Here is a 13,152-nt window from a genome sequence, read left to right as displayed (position 1 = left end):
AGTGCCAGCAGTGAAGGAAATGTTCGAGTTCCTGCTGCCCGGCAGAGAGCACTCTCCGTGTCTTCAAACGCGCCTGCCGTGCTCCGTCTCGTGGAATACAACACGACTACCTGCACGACGTGCTGTGAGGGAAGGCAGGGCGTCATCACCAGCGGGCAGGCAGCTGCACCTGCTAGAAAGAAAGAGAAGCAGCAAGAGCTGGTGCTGGAAGGGTGAATTTCTGCGATTTGGGCTAAAGGGGTGGTCTTTGTAGTACCTCCTTCTGTGGAAAGTTGGAAATAGATTTAATGTATGGTGAGTACCAACAGATATATATATATGGTAAGTGTCCAACAGATTTGTTAAAGACTGGGTAATACAGGTAATTACTCAGTTTTCAAAAGACTGACGATTTTGATGATAGCAAAATGGAAAAAGATTGTTTTTAAATAATGACAGTTATCAGGAGAAGATTCTGAGGATTTCTTTCGCCAGTCTGCCTGTGCACGTTCCCTGTTTTGCAGCCCTCCTGTGACCGCTGTGACGCACCGCTGTGTCTCGTTTCTGTACGCGTGTAATCCTCTGCTGCAATAAAGGTATTGCCCGTAATTACGAGGGGAAATCCTTAGTTTCTGTTGAATTCAGTGACACAGCTTCTGTGGGGAGTGAAGAAGCCAAGCGCTTGGCCCTAGGCAGCTGCAGACCTCAGAGGAGGTCAGGCCACCGGTTCAGCCTTCTGCCGTGTCCTCTGGGTGCCACCGCGGTGGTGGTATTTATGGCGTGGACGCTTTCCCCGTAGGAACTGGACCAAATCCACAGACCCATCCTTTCGATTGTGAGTTGCTGCCATCAGGGAATGCCGGGAATGCCGGCTGCCAGCTGGGCAGGGCGTGCGGGACCCACCGGCCGGAGCCACCGGCCTCTTGGCAAGCGCCCAGGGACCCCGAGGTGAGCCTGGTGCGGGCGAGCGAGGCTGCAGGGTGTTGGCCGCACAGATGCAAGAGCTGGCGGGAGCTGGTGTGCCAGGAGTGACGCTGTAGTTTTGAGGTGCTGAATTGTAACTCAAGCTGAAGGGAGGAAAATTAAAAAAAAAAAACAAAAAGCACAAAATTCAAGATTAATCATAAATATTTCCTGGAGCCCTTCTTGGTTGCTGGGGGATGTTGGTTCTTTTGAATAATAGAGGTTGAGGTTTTGCAGTCAGCTTGAAGGGGAAGAAAAGTGTTTGTTATATTCTCTTGTGTGTTAATAGAGGAAACATTTCATTCTGGGCTGAAGGAGCAGGAGCTGGGGGCTAAAACAATGATCTTCTGCTGATGGGATCTAATAGGTATTAAATGATCATGGGTTAGCCCGTTGCCCTTTTGATGGAGACTTCATCTTGTTATTAAAGGTTAATGAGGCAGCACAGGCTGCCCCGGCCGCTGCCCGTGCTTCGTCGCGCTGTCTGTGCGCCGGTGCTGCCCGTTTCGGTCACGTTGGAGGGGAGGGGGGTGCCTTCATCCCTTTGGAGGTTGGGGTTTTCTCCAAGTTGGCTACTGGTCCAAGCCATGCTCCGCAGGAGGCTTCTCCTCGAGCGTGAAGGAGGCACATCACTGCACACTGCGCCATGGCAAGGGGATATCTGCGTTAAACATGTCTAGAAAACGTTTTTATAATCCCGGGCAGGTATCTGGAACAAGTTATATTTACAGCCTGGGGCTGAGAGGGTGGGCTGTGCCCCTCTCTGCATGTGGGCCACCCTTCTCTCCACCTCAGGGCTTCCCCTGGTGCTGTCAGAAAGCGGCTCAGCAACTTCATCCCGTTCCCCTCGGAGAAGTCCCCGAGGGGAGGGAGAGGAGGTGAAGCGACGGCCTCCGGCGTGCTGTTAGTGCTGGTGCAGCCCCTTCCCTCCCTCCAACGGCCATTCGGTCTGGTGGCACCCGCAGCCCCACTGGGGTGTCCCCGCCTGCTCTGCAGCTCCCGTCCCCGGGAGCCCCCAGCTCGGGGTGGGGATGGGGGTTGGGGTGGGGATGGGGACGTCCTGGGGGGTGTCTGTGGGGTCACACCCTGTCCCCACCTCGTCACAGACCTGTGTGATCAGAGGTACCGTCCCTCGCTCAGCAAAAAACCATGAATTGTGATGCTTTTACGAAACTTCTTGGCTTTCCCGAGGCGTTGTCGGTGCGGAGAGGTTCTGCTGGTGTTTTGTCGGGGATGGAGTTTACGGTCTGGATTAGAGAATACAGATGGGTTGATAAGCATGGAAACGGCAGAAGATGAATCAGAGTCAGATTTGTACTTTAGTAGAGTAATTGCTTCTCGGTGAACCTGAGCATGACCTAAATAGACCAGTTTTGGAGGAACCAAACACTTCTCACTTGGCTTCGGCATGCATTTGCTAGTTCAGGAACTGGAGTCACCTTCAGCTGGCAGCAGTAGCTGAGAAGCGAGGAATGAAGAGCAGGTTGCACCAGGGGGAAGAGAGTTCTTCAATACCAACGTGGACAACAGACCCGTGAGGGTTTTGTAGTGCTGTTGGTATGAGCGGGGAGGAGCGCTGGGTGCCTCGATGGAGCCGTCCCCGTGACCTGCGAGGCGGCCGGCCGGCGCCGGGGCCCAGCCCAGCCCACTGCTGCGCTCACCCGTGCCGGGTGCTGTGGCCTGGAGATTTTCTCCTCCTGCTCATCTTCAGATGGATGACAGCATGGAAACGCCAGCCCTGATAACAAACCCCTCCGGCTTCCCAGCCTCCTGGACCCGTTTGGTTTGCAGTGTAAACAGGCGGTCGTGGCCGGGCAGCGTGGATCAGGGCGCAGGCTCTGACACCGGGACAGCTGAGATACCACAGGGGGATGGAGGCTGCTTGCAGGCATCACTAACCCTCACTGAATACCATCAGCTGTTTCTGGCAGCAGTGGGGGAAATAAAACAAGGCAGGTAAGTGGCTGGGCCGCCAGCAGCAGCGAGCAAGGCAGCCCTTCACACGCAGGGCGTCGGGCTCGCCGGACGGGGTGATGGGGCGGGGGTTAATCGGAAGATCCAGCTCTTGTTGTCCAGAGAAATGCAGATCACAGAATCACAGAATCACAGAATAGTAGGGGTTGGAAGGGACCTCTGTGGGTCATCTAGTCCAACCCTCCTGCTGAAGCAGGGTCACCTACAGCAGGCCGCACAGGACCCCGTCCAGGCGGGTCTTGAATATCTCCAGAGAAGGAGACTCCACAACCTCCCTGGGCAGCCTGGGCCAGGGCTCCGTCACCCTCAGAGGGAAGAAGTTCCTCCTCATGTTCAGACGGAACTTCCTGTGCCTCAGTTTGTGCCCATCTGGCCTTGAAACATTTCCCAAGGTCTTGGCGCTCCATTTCGTAGCTGTGTCTCGTGCTCTGAGTATTCCCAAGGCACTCGCTATCGTCGGATGTCGTCTGACTGTCTCTTGGTTGCTGTTTGTTTCTGTGGTTGCACGTTGATAAGGTATCTGGTTATGTCTTGCAGCCCTCAGAATCCAAGCCCAACGTCACCCCTCTCACCGTCCTGGCCCATGTTCTCCGCGCCATCAAGTCCTATGCCCACCTCCTCTACGTCCAGCGACTCATCCCCCATCAGGTCTGTTGCAGAATTCGCTTTGCTTTTTGTTGCTTTTGCTAGTTTCTGTTTGATTTCCTCAGTTTCCCCCACTTCGCTTCCCCTTTCCCGTTGCATCCTGCTCAGACTCCCCCAAAGCAGTATCTGCACTCGGCAAGAGAGGAGCTTTCAAACGCCCCCGGCCCCGGGGCAGACCCTTTGTGCCCCCCCTCCGAGCCCCCCGGCCCCGTGGCCGGCGTCACGGGCGGTTGCTGCGGTTTCGCCCGGCCGTGCCAGCTGCCCGTGGCTGTCGTCCCTCCTCTGCCACAGGTGAGACGCGTGCCGCCTGCCCGCCAGCTGCCAGGAGCAGCAGCCCTTGGTAAAACACCGTGAAACCGCGTTTTCTGGCCACTTTCTTATCTGGGGCCTAAGGAGGGTGAAGGACATGGGGCGGCACAGGCGTCTGCCTGCTGCGTGCCCCTGTCGCGGGTGCTGGGCATCACTGGGGGTCCCGGGGGCTTTTGGCACCGGAGACACAACCGTGCCGCGAGCAGCACTGGGGACCTGCGCTGCTGGTACTGGGGGATGCTCAGCACCGGGAAGCCGGAGCAGCATCGGCTCTGGGCTGTGTGCTGGTGCCTTCGGGCAGGATTCCTCTCCCCCGAGCCCAGCCCTGGCACGGCGGAGCGAGAGGCCGCTGTGGCCCCAGCCCCTCGGCAGGCGCAGGCCGTTGCTCCGCCGAGCGAGACGTGTCAGACCCGTTTGTTACAGGCACAGGCCGAGCTCTTCCCCCGCACCTACAGCCGTGCGAACGCTGCCTGCTTGGCAGGGTGATTTATTTCTTTTACTGGACAACGGCGCAGTGCCATCCGAGCAGCCTTCCTCCTCTGGGGCAGGGGCTCGTCGTCCCCGAGACGGCGCAGCGGCAGCTGGTGAAGCTCCTGAGTGCTTTGCTGGCCTTCTGCCATGCTTGGAGGCAGAAACCCAACGTGGGCGATCGCCGGGGTCCGGCGTTTCCAGCCCTGAAAGCCTCGCAGGGCTCTGACGGGCGCAGAGCAGAGGAGCGGGCTGGGGATGTGAGGACGCTGGGCTGCAGAGGACATTTTTGGGGGAGAAGAACAACAACTTGAGTAATTCAAGGTAGCAAGCCCAAAAATACCTTTTGTTTTTCATATGCACTGCGGTTCATCATGAGCGGTGCCCCCGGCAGCGAAGGACCCTCTCCGGAGCAGGAGGGTTTGCCCGTCCTGGCTTCTCGGCGTCTGGGGGCTGCCGGTGTCAGGCAGCTGGAATTCGGGGAGAGGAGACCTCCGCTTCGGGGCTCTCTTCACAGCAAAACCAAAACCGCTCCCAGCTGCCTGGTTTGTGGTTTCTGCGTGAAGGTGAACCGCTCTCGCCGCGAGCCGAGAGCGTGCCGCTTCCCTGGGCTCGCCCGGAGAGAGCTCAGAGGTTTGGGTCCGTAGACAGAGAGAGGTTGGTGGGAGCGCTGAGCTGAGACGCGGTGCTGCCTTGTCCGTCACCCCAGCAGCTCCTGGGGCCGTTGCCGGCGCTGCTGCTGGCCGTGCCATCGCCGAGCACCCTGCCGCGGCGCTGGATGGGGCCGGCCGGTCGGGTGGGTTGTCACCGTCACCGTCACCGTCACCACGGCCCGGCCACATCCCGGCTTTCCAGCAGCCCTGCCGGAGCCCAAAGGCGGAGAGGAGAGGAGGGTGGCTCCGGGGGTGGGGGACGGCTCTGTGTGTCTGTGCTTTGCTGGTGGGGTCTCAAGGTCCTTCATTTTCCCCCTGCGTCTGCCGGTGCTTTGCTCCGTTCCTGGCTCTCTCTGCTCTAATTCGCTCCCCCGCAGCGTGGGCACACTGACACTTCCCCGGTAAAACCTAGTGGCTCTTAAATCTTTTTTATCTTCAGGTACAGTCTCTAAAGAAGCGCAGCAAAGTTCTTCACAGAACAACTTGTTTCTCTGTTTTGAAATACCCTTCCCCAAGCGCTAATTCTGCCTCGCAAAGTTCTGCTTGTGGCCGCGGCTGTGCCGGGAGGGCGATGGCTGCGGCAGGGAGCGGGGCCGGTGGGCTCCGTGCCAGCCCTCCACTTGGTTCCAGCCCTGCAGAGACCCCCAAGCCTTCCCAGCTCCCCGCTGCACCCCTCCATCGCACGCCGGGAGCTCTCCCGGGGACCCCTCGCTCCAGGCTGCCTGGGCACCGGGCGAGGGCTCTGGTCCTGGCCGTGCCAGCTGGGCTCGGACAGGGATTTGCAGTGCGGGGAAAACGGGGGGCTCATCCCTGAGAGCCTTCAGCCTCCTCTGGCGTCTTCCTCGCTCTTCCCTGAGCGATGTAACCTTGGACTCGTGCAGAGGGGTAGAGGTCCTTGGACCCTTCTTCGACGGGTGCTGCTGGGTATGAGCGGAGTATTTTTTATGCCAACAAACGCTTTCTTTTTGCAGCTCACCACCGCGGAAAGCCCGAGCTCTGTACGCCTGTAAAGCAGAACACGACTCGGAGCTCTCCTTCACGGCGGGCACCGTGTTTGACAACGGTGAGTCCTGGGCCCGGGGGCGGGCGCGGGGCGCTCGGCGGGAGCGGGGGGACGCGGGCTCATCGCTCAGCGTGGTATTCGGGCTGCAGTTCCCGGCGTGGCGGGGAAGCGGGATGGGGAGAGATTGGTGCTGGCTCCGTGCCCGGCGCTGAGCCCGGCGCAGGGCAGCGCGGCGGCAGGGTGGGGGACGCACCGGGGCCACGCGTAACGCACCGTCAGGTTCGCTTCCTTCCAACAGCCGTGGCACGGCGTTGCCGGTCGCTGGCAGCCGCCCGCCGGGAAGCGCCGCGGGCAGCAGTGCTGAGCACTGCCCGGAGCCTGGGGTAGGCAGGAGGCTTCCCCAGGTGGACACCTTCCTCCCAACAGCGTCTCCCGTTCCGTGGAACGCGCGTGTGAGGTGCTGCAGAGCCGGCATTAGCAGCACTGCGGGTAAAGCCACGGGGAAGGACACTTGGCTTTTGCTTGCTTTAACGTGGGGTTTTGCAAATTCCTGGTTATCTCCCTGTGACCAAGGGAATGGTTTGGGCTCTCAGTTCGTGGGCTTCCTCTCAGTGCTCTGTTTAACAACCTTCCCGTTGCCACCACTAGAAATCCCATGGGGGAAGAAAGCAGAAATACTTCAAACGCAGGCATTGAATCCGAGGTGGATCTCGCCTTCACAGAATCACAGAATCACAGAATAGTAGGGGTTGGAAGGGACCTCTGTGGGTCATCTAGTCCAACCCCCCTGCCGAAGCAGGGTCACCTACAGTAGGCTGCACAGGATCTTGTCCAGGCGGGTCTTGAGTATCTCCATATCGCCTTACTTTCTGTATCCGCACTGAAAGCAGCCGATCATCCAGCCCTCTTCAGGATCGGTGTGAAAGCTGCCTTTTCAAGCTCCTGATTTATTTCATCCCGAGGGAGAGGTGTAAAACAGGAGGGACGAATAGGTGGGATTCCCCTCCTCTGCCCCGGGGTGGAGCGCGGGAGATCACTCCGGCAGAGACGTCCATTTCGGCACCTTCAGCCCGGCCAGCGGGTCCCAGAACCCCAGCATGGCCGGGTGGGAAGGGCCCTCTGTGGGTCACCCAGCCCAACCCCCTGGCCAAGCAGGGTCACCCACAGCAGGCTGCACAGGACCTTGTCCAGGCGGGGCTGGAATATCTCCAGAGAAGGAGACTCCACAGCCTCCCTGGGCAGCCTGGGCCAGGGCTCCATCACCCTCAGAGGGAAGAAGTTCTTCCTCGGGTTCAGCTGGAGCTTCCTCTGCTTCAGTTTGTGCCCGTTGCCCCTTGTCCTGTCGCTGGGCACCACTGAACAGAGTCTGGCCCCGTCCTCCTGACACCCACCCTGCAGATATTTGTGGGCATTTCTAAGGTCCCCTCTCAGCCTTCTCTTCTCCAGGCTGAACAAGCCCAGCTCCCTCAGCCTCTCCTCGTAGGAGAGATGCTCCAGTCACCTCCTCATCCTCGTAGCCCTCCGCTGGACTCTCTCCAGTAGCTCCTCATCTCTCTTGAACTGGGGAGCCCAGCACTGGACACAGCACTGCAGATGGGGCCTCCCCAGGGCAGAGCAGAGTCCCGCTCATCGCCCTGCCCGTGCCCGTGGGGTCCGAGCCCCCGGCCCGGCGTGACGGGTGTTTCGGCCGCTGCCGTGCTGGTGGCTGCAGGTCCGCGGGGCGCGGGGCGCGGGCTGGCGTGGGTGGAGATCAGTGCCGAGCTTCGGCGCGTTGGTAAGGAGAGGTGCAGCCTGGCACGACGGGCATGCAGGGGTTTCCAGGCGAGGCGTGGGCGTACGAAGCGCAGGCTCTGATCCAAAGTAGAAAACAGAAGGAAGAAGTGTGGCGGGACACGGTGTCACCGTCGTGCCGTGCTCCGTCGAGGGCAGGCAGTGCCCGCACTGTTTGCCTTCCTGGCCGCTGCTCGCCGGAGCGGTTGGGGACCTGGCAGCACCCGTGGCCCGGCCCTTCGCCGCGGTGGTTCGCGGCACGCCGTCCGTGCTGCGCGGGGCTGCCTCGGGGCGCGGGCCCTTCGGCGAGACGCGGGGGAGAAGCCGGCGAGCGGCTGGCCGAGGCCAGCGTTCACTGTGTGCTGAGCCGTTCCTCGGGCAGAGAGGAGAGTTCCCGAGTATCGGCACCAGGAATATTCCGTGCAGTGGCCGTGATGTTCCGTGCGGGACCTGGAAAAGCAGCCTTTTCTCCTCTGGATACCGAGCTGGAGTAGGTGGGCTCCGGTGAGTCAGGTTTTAGGAGACGATGTTAATGAACGTAGATTTTCTGTTGGCTGCATCAAGGGGAAGAGCCTGTGTCCCATGGAATTAAGCAGCTCTGTTTCAGATACAGCCCCAATGTAAAGAAAAGATTTTTTACTGCTTTCCAAGTAGTTCTTGGCTTTTATATGTTGAGCATTGTCATTTGGGAAACTGCTACCACATGGCTGGTTTTGCCCTGGGATATGTATGAGAATATAGCAGAAATGGGAAGAGAATGAACACATGTGAATTAAAGAAAATACTTTTCCTAAGCAGCTCCATAGATATCTCATAAATAAACACGGTCTCCCCTTTGAGAGCCCGTGGGAATTAGAGCAGCTAGGAGGGGAACAAGTTTGAATTAAATACATTGTGTTTGCTAGATAAAAATCAATGGATTATTCAAGGGAAAAAATATACAGCATGTTCTAATCACTTAGCAGCGCGGCCGAGCCTCACGTTAGCTGGGGGAGGTGGGTGAGGAGCAGCGCTGCGTGGCAGCAGTATTGTTATGGTGAAGGGGTGTCATAAAACCCAGCGAAGCGAACGGATCTCGGAAATACTTGGAGACAGGTTCTTGTCTGGCTTCAGGGCTCTCCGGGGTTGCATCTGGGGCTGACTGGGAAACTGGGGTGCTGCGACCCACACCGAGCGGCAGCCCCACCGTAAATGCCACCGTGCTCTGAGAGGCACATTTAAACCCCAGCTATGGAACCTGGATGTTCCAGCAGGTCCCGTGCGCTGGATGGTGGTGTGCCCTTGCTGTGGAGCTGAGTGGGGGGCACGTGCGGGGGCTGGGGTGGAGGAGGGTGGGAGCCACGGGCCGAGGAGGGATGCTCGGGCCGGGGAGGGGATGCTCGAGTCAGGGAGGGGATGCTCGGGCCGGGGAGGGGATGCTCGAGTCAGGGAGGGGATGCTCGGGCCGGGGAGGGGATGCTCGGGTTGGGGAGGGGATGCTCAGGCCAGGGAGGGGATGCTCGGGCCAGGGAAGGGATGCTTGGGTCAGGGAGGGGATGCTCGGGTCAGGGAGGGGATGCTCGGGCCAGGGAAGGGATGCTTGGGTCAGGGAGGGGATGCTCGGGCTGAGGAGGGGATGCTCGCCTGGGGTTTTCACTGTCTGTCACCCCGGAGCTGGGAAGCTCCCGCGTTCCGAAGCCGCGCTCCCCGCCGGAGCTGCTGCCGCTGCGCTGTGCCGCGCCGGGAGAGTCGTGCTGCGCTGGTGCTGTGTTCCGTGACAGAGAGCGAGGTTCTCCTCCCTCTCCGTCCGTGGGCCCCGCTCTGTCTGCGGGGTCAGGATCTTCCTCTGCCCGCGCTGGCAGAACCCTCGCTCCTGTAAACTCAGCAGATTTTCAGCTGTTGGCTGAAGAAAGAAGGAGCGCAAGTCGTTTGAGGGCTGGTCAGGTTTCTCAGAAAGGAGACTGCAGTCTTTGCTGTCCTGCCGGGAGGGTTTGCTGATGCTTCCTCTCTCGGCCGGGTGCGAGGCCACGCCGGGGCGTGCAGGGTTACGAGGCGATGGACTTGACCGCGTTCTCGCAGACTCCACTGAGGTTTTAGCCTGAATCGGAGGAAGCTCCATGCCCTGTTTTTGACCCCGAGTGCTTCGCTGACAGCAGCCCGGCAGCACCAGCGAGGTGCAGCTCGCGTGGGGCTGCTGCTGGTCCCCTGCGAGGAGCAGGGCAGAGGAGTCCCACGGCGAGCAGAGCGAGCGCTTCAACCTTCTGAGCTCCCTGGCGTGTTGAATTTGTTTCAAATAAGCACGAATTAAAGTTGTTGCTCTCTCCGAAGAGCAACTTCGGTGCTGTCAGCGCGCAAAGAGCAACGGCCACTACACCGTAATCCGCCTCTGTAGTAACCTGCCTTTTCCTTCTCTCCCCAAGTTCATCCATCCCAGGAGCCTGGCTGGCTGGAAGGGACCCTCAACGGGAAGACAGGATTAATCCCCGAGAACTACGTCGAGTTCCTATAGCTCCGGGCGTGAGAAGCGCCGCTGCTGAGCTCTACATGGTATCCATGGCAGCCGCTGGCGCGAGTCCTGCGGACCGATGTGCCCTTCGCCTCTGCGCGACGCGGGGCGAGGACTTCCCCGGCCCACGGAGATGAACGTTTGTGTGGACAGCGAGCGCGTCCCCTCGGCGGCACGTGCTGGGGCTGCGGGGAGTGGGCCTGGGGAGGTGGCTCGGCCCCTCGGGCTCCGAGCAGCGCCCGGCGATGCCCCAAGCCCACGTCCCGGCTGGGAGCCCTCGCCAGACCCTGCGATGCCGCAGCTCCGCGCCGCAGCCCGAGTGCTCCGCGGGGACGAGCCCGCACGCCGCGAAGCAGCGTGCGAGAGCTGCCAAGCCCGACGCTCCCTGCAGAGAGACTGTGCCGGGGTCGTGAGCGCTCGTGGGGCTGGGGACCCCAGCCTGCCAGCCCACCCGCCTCCCCGCCGGAGGACGAGCGGCCAGCAGCCAGGACCCGTTGCTCACAGCCCCGTCCCCGCTTTCCGACCAGCCCAAGCGAAGCTCTCCTGCCCGGCCAAGAGCAGCCCAGCCCCTGCTCACCGGCCCGGGGAGGGGCGAGGTGCTTTCAGCGGGTGCCGAGCCGCAGGCCGTGTCGGCAGCAGCCGACTGCGCGAGGCTGAGCTTCCCTTGGCCGGGGCAGCCCCGAGCTCTGCTCTCGCAGGCGAGGGCGAGATGCTCGGTGGGCTCTGCAGGGTGGGCACGGCGCCGGCCGGGAGCTGCCAGGGCTTGGCAGGCGTCAGCACGGCGGAGGGGAGAGTATTTGGACCAAACATCTCAAAATTTTTTTTTTTTTTAATTATTTTTTTTTTATTTTTAAAGATTTCGACTTTTGCGAGGTAAACACCTGCGGTCCGTGCAGCCCGCGTTTCCTTCCCGCAGGGCGAGGTGCAGCCCCAGATGAACGCGGCTCCTTTTGCCCGACGGGCTGCTCGGTCGCTCCGCTTCCCGCGGCGCGTTGCACAGAGCCGCCCGTGCTGGCCTGGGTGCCCGGGCCGCTGCTGCTGCGCCCTTCGCCACTCCCCGCCGCCGCTTTCGAGGCCGTCTCCTTGCCTGAAGCCCGGCGTGGGCTCTGTCCGTGCCGCGTCCGTGCAGCGCCGGCTGTGCCAGGTGAAGGATTTCCACGCCGGCAGGACGGCTGGCGGGGGGCAGCCAGCCCGCGGCTCGCAGGGAGCCCAGGACGAGCTGGGAGGGTGCTCAGCCCCGCTTGGAGCCCCAACCGTCCCGGGTGTGTTTGGGGGGGGTGGTGGGAGAAGGAGCCCCGCGGGCTGGCCCGGTGAGAGCGGGGGTGGTCGTATTCTGTGACGGTGAATCGCGGAGGAAGCCCCGTCCCGCTGGCAGAGAGACGCTGGCGTGCGGACGCGACGCCGTCGCACGCTGCGGGGGGGGTGGGCGTCATCTCTGGTTGTCGAAATTTTAAGGACTCCAAGCGAGTGAATTGCTGTATGTTGTCACTTTTTATTTTTGAAAGAATTAATGTATAAATAGAGTATCTTAAAATATTGCGAGGGAAAGATCTATATTTGATATTTTTAGGAGACCTGTAAGGAGAGAAGCGAAGGACACTCGACACCGGCGGCGGAGCAGCGCTCGCGAACACGCTCGCGCCCAGGGGGCTGCCGGCTCCTTCGCTTCGGGGTGCCGCTGGGGAACGAGGGAAACTGGAATTTCAGAGCTCTTGGCGTTCCGTTCACAGTAATTAAACTTCCCGGACTTCTGTCTTGGGGGAAAAAAAAAAAAACAAGAGGAAGAAGTCGGTCATTTTTTCCTGATTCCTGGGGGCTGCGGTTCAGCTCCGCTGCCGGGGTCCGGGCTCTCCGCGGGCGGCTCGCCGGCCCCTCGGGCAGCGGCGAAGCCTCCAAACTGTCCCGTTCTGCTGGAAGGTGCTGGAAAGAGGGCCGGGAGGTCTGCAGGGAGAGAAGGCGGTGTGTTGCGGGCAGGCGGCGGGTTCGTGCTGGTCCTTGGGTTTCACAGAATCCCAGCATGGCAGGGGTTGGAAGGGACCTCTGGGGGTCACCCAGCCCAGCCCCCTGCCCAAGCAGGGTCACCCAGAGCAGGCTGCACAGCACCACGTCCAGGCAGGGCTGGAATATCTCCAGAGAAGGAGACTCCACAGCCTCCCTGGGCAGCCTGGGCCAGGGCTCCGTCACCCTCAGAGGGAAGAAGTTCTTCCTCGGGTTCAGCTGGAGCTTCCTCTGCTTCAGTCTGCAGCGAACGCTCGTGCCGTCTGCTGGTTCTCCCGGAGCAGAGGATGGGGCCGGGTGTCATCCAGCCCCGGCCGTCGCTGCGGAGCTGCCATCGGGGCTGGGACCTCGGGGAGGGCAGCGCAGAAACCCCTTCCCAGGGTGCAGGAGAGTCACCTGTCGGTGCTGTCTGCTTGCCTTGGGGACCATCCCGTCCAGCATGGTCCCTCCTGCTGGAGCTGGCGGCTTTGGGGCTCCTGGCACGGCCATCTGCCTGCACCAGCCCCTGGCGAGAAGGCATGCTCCGCGAACGAGGCGTGAACACCCCTCGGAACCCCTGTGAAAGACGCGTGTCCCGGGTTGGGGATGCGGTGCCCGGGGAGCTGGCGAGCCCCGGCTGCCCGCCCGTCTCCCCGCACCGCATCCCGGCAGCGTCCCGGCGCGGCGCGGGCTCGGGCGCGTTGCGGCAGGGCAGGTTCCCTCTCCGAGGCACCCGGGAGCTGTGGGCACGCTACCCGGAGAGAGAAGCTGTGAGCAGAGTCCCACGCAGACGTGTTTACAAGCTGTTTGCTGGAGGAAAGGGAAATAAAGCATAGGCAGAAGTTGTTGCTCTTCCAGGAGAGTTAGTGGAATATTTTTTTTTTTTTAATTAAAACTTTCCAAAAAGAAAAAATTGGCTGAAACGC

General features: G+C 60.8%; 1 protein-coding gene across 3 annotated transcripts in view; it reads left to right on the top strand.

Moving 5' to 3' along the window:
- The window catches only part of ARHGAP26 (Rho GTPase activating protein 26), a 141,164-nt gene extending 128,963 nt beyond the window's left edge, over positions 1-12,201 (top strand). Inside the window, exons 21-23 of one of the 3 annotated variants that reach the window (XM_075441396.1) lie at positions 3,454-3,564; positions 5,963-6,054; positions 10,164-12,201. In XM_075441396.1, coding sequence (XP_075297511.1) covers positions 3,454-3,564; positions 5,963-6,054; positions 10,164-10,252 — 292 coding nt within the window. In that variant the 3' untranslated portion in view covers positions 10,253-12,201. Of the gene's footprint in view, positions 1-2; positions 1,870-3,453; positions 3,565-5,962; positions 6,055-10,163 lie in introns of those variants that run through there. The other 2 variants (XM_075441398.1, XM_075441397.1) reach the window with 2 other exon arrangements.
- The last annotated feature ends 951 nt before the right edge of the window (positions 12,202-13,152 follow it).

Source organism: Opisthocomus hoazin, chromosome 22 (assembly GCF_030867145.1).
Source record: "Opisthocomus hoazin isolate bOpiHoa1 chromosome 22, bOpiHoa1.hap1, whole genome shotgun sequence".
Lineage (NCBI taxonomy): Eukaryota > Metazoa > Chordata > Aves > Opisthocomiformes > Opisthocomidae > Opisthocomus > Opisthocomus hoazin.
Note: the sequence above shows the minus strand (reverse complement) of the source record. Positions and strands in the feature narration are given on the sequence as shown.